Genomic DNA, 9,642 nt, shown 5'->3' with positions numbered 1-9,642 from the left:
AGAGAGAGAGAGAGAGAGAGAGAGGGAGAGAGGAACTATCATCATGATATATAAACAAGCCTTTTGAATGATGGAGTTGATAATTGAATGACATTTGAAATCTTGTCTTTTCAATGCAGATTCCAGAACAGTTTGGTCCAATACGGACAGTGGCCGAAGGGAAAGGTGACGTGATCTTGATAGGCACAACCAGAAACTTTGTTCTACAAGGCACTCTGTCAGGGGACTTTGCACCCATTACTCAGGTATGTTCCCAGCAGGCCCACCAAACATACGTAAAATGAGACGACAGTAAAGCATTACAAAGAGGAGCTTATTCCTGTGTTTTGTGCTCACATAGCCCTTCCGGGGCTTCGGGGTTTCAGTTTTGCCATCACTGAGGTTGGGGAAGAGGAGAAACAGGTGAGATTCACTGTGAAGTGTGCAGAAAGCCTGGCCCACCGTCATTCAGGCTTCTGAGTGTTGACTGTAGCGTTTCAGAGTGCTTCCATGTGTCTTGGTTCTTTGTAGGGTCACACTGATGAGCTCTGGGGACTGGCCATCCATGCCTCGAAACCTCAGTTCTTGACCTGTGGGCATGACAGACATGCCACCCTCTGGGACGCTGTTGGCCACCGGCCCGTCTGGGACAAAATAATAGAGGTAGACACATGCGTGTTACATTCCATTTCTCTTATAAAAGTTCCTCTGGAACATGTTTATTTTTCTGCATGAGAGTGATCATGATATAAAACTGTCCCAAAGCAACTGCCCCTTGATTGACCTCCTTCGGATCGCACTGCCTTCCACATCGCCTGGAGGGTGGTCTCATCCGTGTAATTCTGAAGTTTGCTGTTGAATTTTTTGACAGCAAGTTGGCCCTTCCGAGTTGGCTGTTGGGGTCCTGCATGCGGAGTCTCTCATTGGCCTGAAAGCCAAGAAGCCCGTTATGGGCCCGCTTTCTCGTACCTTTGGAACGGGAATTTACAAGCTGTTCTAAAAGCGTACTGTTTATCTCTGCAGCTTGAGTTTGACGATCATGGTAAAGATTTAGTTTTAGAGCCAGCATCTCTGGGATCTTTACAAAAGGCAGAGTGCCAAACCATCCTTTCCTACGTGTAACAGCAATGACTGCACTTACTGAGCACTGTTTGTACCCTTAATCCTGGCAGCAGCCCGGAAGGCTGAAGGTTTTTTTCCCCCCAGTGGCACTGACAGGAAATTGAGGCTTAGAAGGTCACACAGCTTGCCAAGGTCACTAAGGAAGTGACAGAGCCAGCATTTACACCCAGCTCCGTCTGATTCCCAAACCCAGGTCTTCCACCGCATCAGAGTGTAGTGACTCAAAAGCACGCTCTGTACCCTTAATGACATGTAGAGTCCCCTGTAGGGGAGCCCCTCTGTAGACCCCACACACCCTCCTGCCAGCCCCGCACAGTTCCGGCTTTTCTCAGCATGCTGGACCTGAGTTTCTCCTGCGTTTTGCTTTTGGAGAAGGTCACCAAGGGACCAGAGCTGGCCTGCCACAGGTGGAGCTGAGCACTGAGATGCGGGGTGACACTGCCATCAGAGTGGTGGGGTGTGGCTCTAGGAAGTGGTGTCCTGTGTTATACCTGTCCCCTGGCAAGGGCTTGGAGGAACAGATGGGGAATACTTGAGGGTCTGTACAGGGCTGACAACCAGCAGACGCAGTGACAGTGGCAGTCCTGGAGGGTGGCCTTCCCTGAGTCTCCGTCAGCACAGCAGGTCTGTTGAAAGCAATGCCAGCTACACCATCCCCTTCCCCTTTACCAGACTCTTAGCCCACTTGGCCTGGCTTAAGGGTAGGGGCACCGAACCGGACGCCACACCTATCTGTGATTTAGTCCAACCTGCTTTATCCACTGGCCCCATACCTGTGGCCAGGAACCTCCCTGTACCTCAGTGTCTCCATCTCAGTAATGTTAGGAGCCTCAAATGAATTACATGGTAAAGCTTCAAGTGACAGGATTTCTCTCTGTGTATCAGTGACAGCCCTGAGCTTAATTCCAGTTCCCGCTTTGGAAAAAGCATGTGGAACGTAACTAATACCTGACGAGTTTCTCGTCTTCTGGGGTTTTTTTGGTATTTCCGTGCCGCCTCCTATTTCTGTTTCCATCACTGCTCTGTTCTGGGTCTTCCTGTGATTAATCTCTTCTCGCTTCAGTCCATCCTGAACGTTCCTGCCAAGTGATTGCCTGTCTAAAACACACATTCAATCACGTCACTCTTTTTATTGAAAGAAGCAGAATCACTCACTGTGTTATTTCCTAGTGAGCACAGCCCTAACCCTGGCGCTACAGCCTGTATGTCTTATGTCATCCATACACTTTCCAGTCCCCCGCCCAGCACATCCTGCATTGTGACCCTTCCGTCTTGAGCTGCCGGCCTTCAATATGCCCCAAGCCTCTTTGATCAAACTATTGTACTCTAAATACCTGATCCCAAAACACATTGGTGCGTCCCCTTCCACCATCACAGGAGACGATGCTTCCTGTGCGGGGAGACCGAACCCATGGCTGTCTGCGCAGGAAGCCCTGACCCAGCTCCCCCGTCTGACTTTATCCGACTCCCCTCAGCTTGTCCCCACCTCTTTCATCCATCACGTTCTGCCTTGTATCACAGTTAGTAATGAACGTGTGTGTGTGTGTACCACCAGGTCAAAGCCTGGAGTGTGCCTCATTTGTCTAGAGGTCCTTCTAGGGCTGTGGGGTGTCTTGCACCCAGTGGGCACTCACCCAGTGTCTGCCTAATGGAATGGGTGCAGCGGTCATGTCTTCAGACAGGTCAAGTTCACCATTCAGCATGGGGGGGGGCCCCAAAGGGGCCTCCAAGACTTGGAGGAAAAGCATTTACTTCTTCTGTCATCTGACTACTGGAGAGATGGAAGGATATAAGACAGAAAGAGAAAAATTCTAAAAGGCTACAATTAGTAGTATTGAAACATGACCTTTGTCCAAGTAGGAAAACTTTTTTTTTTTTTCTGGAAAGAAAAGTGCTTTTTAAAAAAAAATAAAAAAAATAAAAAATGGGGCCATGTGGCCCTGAGGGATTAGAGCTGTGCTGTGTGTGTTTTATGCAGTAGCGCTGTGTCTGGCCATCAATTTACACTTCCTTTAAAATATTTTAGGATCCAGCTCAGTCTTCTGGTTTTCATCCTTCAGGGTCTGTGGTTGCAGTTGGAACACTGACCGGGAGGTAAGTCCTCATCGTATGGCGTGTGCCCTCAAAGTTCATGGAAAAGACACGTGTTGTCTATATGTCCCTGGGGAACGGGCTCAGTGCAGCCCTTGGCTGCATCTCTCAGCTTCTAATGGCTTACCAGGAATTAAGTCAAAACTCAAGGAAAACGTAAGACAGTGGTCCTTTGCATTTTGGGCCTGGGGAAATCAGGAAAGCTATGGACCCCTCTCCGGGAAACGTGCCCCGCCACACTCCACACACCTTTGCCTCCATTTCCAGAGGGTTTGTGGGGCCCCTCGAGTCCTCGTCTATAGTCTGTGGGAGGAGCCTCAACGTTGAGAAAGCATTTCAAAGCACTGAGAATTTAAACATGCTTTTTTTTGCTGCCCTTTCAAAATGTTAGAAACTGCCCAGACCCTGGCCTCTTGCTCTGATTCAGCTAACATCGTTGCCCAAGCACCTCCGATAAGCCCAGCGGCAGGTCTGGGCTTGGACCTCGCTTCTCCACTCGGCAGCCATGTGTCTGAGCCAGTTCCATAACCTCTCTGAGTTAGGCTCTTTCTGTAAATTGTGATCGTATGAGCTGCCTCGCCACATCACACTGATGCTTGGAGGGGACAATACACGGACAGCACCTGCTGGGGTGGCCTGGCATTGTTTTATAAGTTTCGATTGCACTTTTATGTTGTTTGTCCTCATATATACACTTATGATGACTTAATTCAAATATTTTTTGGTGATTTCCTCTCTAAAAAGCATACCACTTGGATTCTGTTGTTATGACTGTAGAGTGTGTATAAAGAAGAAGTAACCATTTATAAGTCACAGGTAGCAATATGGCGAGAGCTGGGCACCTTGTATCCAGCAGAATTCTTCATGAAAACGTTTGCATAGCCACAACATGCGTGTGCGTGCACGCGCGCGTGCGCGCGCGCACACACACACACACACCCCTACCTTTTCTTTTGGAGACAGCTGAAGCTTCACACTCAGCAGTGTGATGAATGGCTGTGATGATTGGCTGACAACCAGTTCTCGCCACCATCTCCATGCTGTCTGCGTGTGGTGGGATAGGATGGTGACAATGCCAGGATACTCAGCATCACAGACTGTTCTATGGGGGCAAGACAGAACACGTGACCTAATCCCTCCCCTCCGTTTATGCCTCCCATGTCTCTGTTCCCAGCCAGCGCCAGGCTTAGCCCTTGATGGGACAATTCAACAGGACTTTTCATGGCCTAGTCAGCTCCAGTCTCTCTGCTCCCTATGTTCAGACCTCTGTTAAGACTAAATAGCACCTTAAAGGTTAATGGATGTTGCAGGTGCAAGAAATCAAAGCTGAGAAGCCAAATCCAAATTTCAGGGGGGTCAGAAACTTGGGGATGAGTGGAGATGGTTAGGGCCTTGAATGGAAGGTGAAGATGGTGATACCCGCTGAGGAGACATACAGATGGAGTGTGTGTCGTCTGGGCTTGAAATTGCAGCAGCAGGAAGCCCATATTCCTTTCCATCCCTGAGAGCCCTGGAGTCCCAGTTACTGCCACCACCAGAGGACACACGGGTAGGAGAGTGCAGTCATTCCAGCATTTAACATTCACTTATTAGAATGTGTGTCCTTGTTAGGGGCTACGAAGCCCATCTGTGTCCGTTATAACATGGCCGATTGAACACACTGGGCCTGCAGGGTCGTTCTGGGCCCTTACCCGCATTTCGCAATTGAAGAAATGGAGTGCAGAGGGGTGACCAGTCCTCTACTCGCCCGTCTTCCCTTCTTTCTCATGTCCTTCACCGGGCTGATCACATGCCCGCATTCACGGGAGGGCAGGCACTTGGCCTACCTCGCCTTGCGCAGCACCCCTGGGAACATCACCACTCCAGAGGCTGTCCCAGCCCCGTCCTCCTGGACCCATCCTGCCCGGCCCCGGGCCAGGTCCCTGGGCAGGCTCCGTGCAGGTGGTCCCACGGCGGCTTCCTGTGGCCAGGCCAGGTGTTAGGTGCTGGTCCAGCCTCCCTCCCCAGGGCTTTCTGTCCTTTTACGTGTGAGCGACAGAACTCAAACACCGAGGAGCCTGTCACAGCCTCAGTACCTAAATCGTGTCAATTGGTAGCCAGTGTGCTGCTCCTTTCCTTAGGAAATGCTTGTGTGTAGGAAACTTTCTTTAAATAAAAGCTGGGAATGGTGTTCTCGTTAAGTAGCTACAGAGGACTAATTAAGACCTTAAATGAATAGTTTTTAATAGTCTTCGTGTTATTAGGAGAGCCTTACTTCGTCTCCCACTAAACAGCTTATTGTACTTTTCCTCATGTTTACAACAGGTGGTTTGTGTTTGACACAGAAACGAAAGACCTGGTCACCGTTCACACGGATGGAAACGAACAGCTCTCTGTAATGCGTTACTCACCAGGTTAGACCCCAAACCATCCGCCACTGTAAAACCAACATTTATGAAATCCTGCGTAGATGTCTTTAAAGAAAAAAAATTTCACAAACCTCCGCCGAGTGAAATTTAAACTATACGTGTACATAATTGTGACATTTTGGGGTTCTTGTCCCTTCTTTGGTCACTATGCTTGTGTGTTTTTTAACTTCTTATTATGGGAGATCTCAAACATAGACAAAATTAGACAGGATACCCTATGAATCCCCATGTATCCATCACCCAGCTGCAATTATCTGACTCTTAGCCAATCTTGTTCATCTGTAATCCTACCCACTGGCCCAGTCCCATGTTATTTTGAAGTAGTTCCCGGACACGTTATCCTTTCATCCGTTAATATCACTGCATGTCTCAAAAAGATGAGGACTCTTTTTTTTTAACAGCCTTATTGAGTATAATTTACATGTAATAATTGACCCGTTGTAATGTACAACTCACTGATTTCTTAGTAAATTCGAAGAGTTATGTAACTATCACCACGATCCAATTTTAGAACCTTCCTGACACCCCAAAAAGTTCCCTCCCTGCCCATGAGCGATTAGTCTACACTGCCAGCCCCAGCCCTAGGCATCCACTGAACTCCTGATCCATGCTATCCGTTGCTGTTTGAGACACTTCCTATCGATGGAATTGTACCACATGGAACCCGTTGCATCGGGCTTCTCTTTTACTTAAGATCATGCTTTTGAGATTAATTTGTGTCATTGTGCGTGTATCAGCAGCAGTCCATTCCTTTTTAATTACTGGGTAGTATTCCATTTTCGGGTAGGCCACATCTATTATTTTCCAGTTATCAGCTAACAGACACGTGGGTTGTTTCTGTGTTTTGGCCATTCTGAGTCACGCTGCCGTGGACATTCATCACATGTCCTTTTTGTAGACATTTGTTTGCATTGCTCTTGGGTAAATCCCTAGGAGTGGAATTGGTGGGTCATATGGTAAATTTATGTTTAACATCCTATGAAACGGCCCCCTGCTTTCCAAAGTGGCTGCACGCACCATTTACATTCCCACCAAGGTGTCAGGGTTCTAGTTTCTCCACACGCTCACCAACACGTGTTCCTGTCCGTCTTTTTTATGAGAGCCTTTTTTATTAGAGCATTTCTAATGAGGTGTAGCTTTAAGTTGCATTTCTGAGCATCTTTTCACATGCCTGTCAATCATTCCTAGATCTTCTTTGATGAACTATCTATCCAAATGTTTTGCCCTTTTTGTTTGTTTGTTTTTAAGAAATTTTATTGGGGAACAGTGTGTTTTTTTCCAGGACCCATCAGCTCCAAGTCAAGTAGTTGTTTCAATCTAGTTGTGGAGGGTGCAGCTCCTTGGCCCATGTGGGAATCGAACCGGCAACCTTGGTGTTATGAGCCTGTGCTCTAACCACCTGAGCTAACTGGCCACCCCCAAATTTTCCTTCCTTTTTTTTTTTTTTTCATTTTTTAAAGGAGGCCTCGCTCAAAGTGGCCTATGCAAGGATTAGACCAGCAACCTTGTTCAGAGCACATGCTCTAACCAACTGAGCCACCTGGCCTGCCCACTTTTTAATTGGTTGTTTGTCTTACCATTGAGTTATAATAACTCTTCCTATATTCTATATATGAATTCTTTATCTGATATATGATTTGCAAATATTTTCTCTCAGTGTATGACTTATCCTTTCATTTTCTTAATGGCGTCTTTGGAAGCACGCGCTTTAATTTTGATGAAGTCCAGTTTTATCAGGATTTTTTTCTTTTATGGATCATGCTTTTGGTGTCAGACTCAAGGTCATGAAGATTTTCTCCTATGCTTTCTTTTTAAAAGGTTATTGCTTCAGCCCTTCCATGTAGGTAGGTCTATGATCCATTTTGAATTCATTCTAGCATGTGGCGAGAGGTAAGAGTCTATTTATTCTGTATATAGATACCCAGTTGTCTCAGCACCATTTGTTTGTAAGACAATCCTTTCCCTATTGGATTATCTTGACACTTTCATCAAAAATCAATTGACAGTAAATGGAAAGGTTTATTTCAGGATTCTCAGTTCTGTCTCCTTCATCTATCTATTTATCCATGTACCAATACCACACAGTTTTGACTACTGTAACCTTGAGAGTAAGTTTTGAAATTGAATAGTATAATTACTCCAACTTTGTCATTCTTTTTCAAAATTGTTTTACCTATTTTTAGATCCTTATCATTTTTACATAAATTTTAGAATCAGTTTGTCAATTTCTAATTTTAAAAAACCTACCAGGATTTTAATAGGAATTAACGTTGAATTTATAGATCAATATGGAGATAATTGCTATCTTGACAATACTAAATCTTGCAGTCCTTGAACATAGAATGTCTCTTTATTTTCTTAGATCATCTTTCATTTTTCTCAGCTATGTTTTATAGTTTTCAGTGCACAAATCTTACACTTTCTTTGTTAAATTTTTTTCTAAGTAAGTTGCTTTTTATTCCATTGTGAATGAAATTGTTTGCCTAATTTTATTTTCAGAATATTGGTTGCTAGTATAGAGAAATAAAATTGATTTTTGCACATGGATCTTATATTCTGTAACCTTTCTAAACTCTTTTATTAGTTTTAGTAGGAGTGTGTGTGTGTGTGTGTGTGTGTGTGTGTGTGTGTGTGTGTGTGTGTAAAATCCTTGGGACTTTCTTCACACGGGCTCATGTCACCTGCAAATAAAGGCCGTTTTACTTCTTCCTTTTTAATCTGGATGCCTTTATTTTTTTCCTCATTGCATTAGCCAGAACCTCTAATATGATGATGAACAGAAGTGGCAAGAATGGGTCCTTTCCTTGCTCCCAATATTAGGTGGAAAAGCATTCAGTCACTTACCATTAAGTATGATGTTAGATGTTCTTTATCATGATGAGGAAGTTCCCTTCTATTTCTAATGTGTTTAAAATTTGTATCATGAATGTGTGTTAGAGTTTGTCAGTTAGAGTTTTTCTGTATCCATTGAGGTGATCATGTGGTTTTTGTCCTTTATCAATATGGTATACTACATTAATTTTCAGATGTTAAGCCAACTTTGCATTCCTGAAATAAATCTCACGTAGTAATGGTGTCTAATCCTTTTTATATATTGCTGGATTTTATTTGGGTTTTTTTGTTTGTTTGTTTCTTTGTTTGTTTGTTATTGGGGAATTGGGGAAGGGAACAGTGTTGGGGAATTGGGGGAGGGGAGCATTGTGTTTTTTCCAAACCCATCAGCTCCAAGTCAAGTTGTTGTCCTTCAGTCTTAGTTGTGGTGGGCACAAGCTCAGCTCCAAGTCCAGTTGCCGCTTTCAATCTAGTTGCAGGGGGGCGCAGGCCACCATCCCATGTGGGAGTCGAACCAGCAACCTTGTTGCTCAGAGCTCATGCTCTTAACCAACTGTGCCACCCAGCCGGCCCCTGTACCCTATTTGTTAATACTCTGTTAAGAATTTTTGCATCCATGTTCTAGAGGGATATTGCTCTATCGTTTTCTTTTCTTGTGATAGTTTTGGCTTAGTTATGAGACTACTATTGGCCTATAGAGAAAACTGGGAAATGTTCCTTCTCTGTTCATTTTCTGAAAGAGTTTGTAAAGGATTGGTATTATTTCTTTATTAAATAGTTGCTGGAATTCATGTGAATTCAGTGAACCATCTGGACTTGTTTGTGTGGGGGAAGGTTCTTCATTACTAATTCGATTTTTTTGCTTATTATACATCTATTCAGATTTTTTGTTTCTTTTTGAGTCAGTTTTGGTAATTTGTCCATTTCATCTAAGTTGTCTAATTTATTGGCATGAAATTGTTCATAATATCTGTTTGTAATCCTTTTAATTTTTCTGAGGTTGGTAATGAAGTCCCCTCTTTCATTCTTGATTCTGGTAACTTGTGTCTTCTCTCTTTTCTTGGTCAACCTAGTTAAATATTTTGTCAATTTTGTTATCTTTTCAAAGAACCAGGCGCGGTGAGGGGGGGTAGGGCAATGTGCACAGAGGTGAGGTGGGAAGGGCCTTCCAGACAGGGGAAGGGTGCAGAGGTGAGACGGGAAGGGCCTT

General features: G+C 44.7%; 1 protein-coding gene across 9 annotated transcripts in view; it reads left to right on the top strand.

Annotated features, from left to right (window-relative positions):
- The window catches only part of EML1 (EMAP like 1), a 172,477-nt gene that overhangs the window by 157,368 nt on the left and 5,467 nt on the right, over positions 1 to 9,642 (top strand). For all 9 annotated transcript variants that reach the window (XM_019639385.1, XM_019639389.1, XM_019639387.1 and 6 more), the window contains 4 exons: positions 120 to 245; positions 511 to 642; positions 3,128 to 3,195; positions 5,497 to 5,585. In XM_019639385.1, coding sequence (XP_019494930.1) covers positions 120 to 245; positions 511 to 642; positions 3,128 to 3,195; positions 5,497 to 5,585 — 415 coding nt within the window. The remainder of the gene's footprint in view (positions 1 to 119; positions 246 to 510; positions 643 to 3,127; positions 3,196 to 5,496; positions 5,586 to 9,642) is intronic.

The sequence above is a fragment of the Hipposideros armiger genome, unplaced genomic scaffold, assembly GCF_001890085.2.
Source record: "Hipposideros armiger isolate ML-2016 unplaced genomic scaffold, ASM189008v1 scaffold_43, whole genome shotgun sequence".
NCBI lineage: Eukaryota > Metazoa > Chordata > Mammalia > Chiroptera > Hipposideridae > Hipposideros > Hipposideros armiger.
The sequence above is the reverse complement of the archived record's forward strand: the minus strand, read 5'-3'. Positions and strand labels throughout refer to the sequence as shown.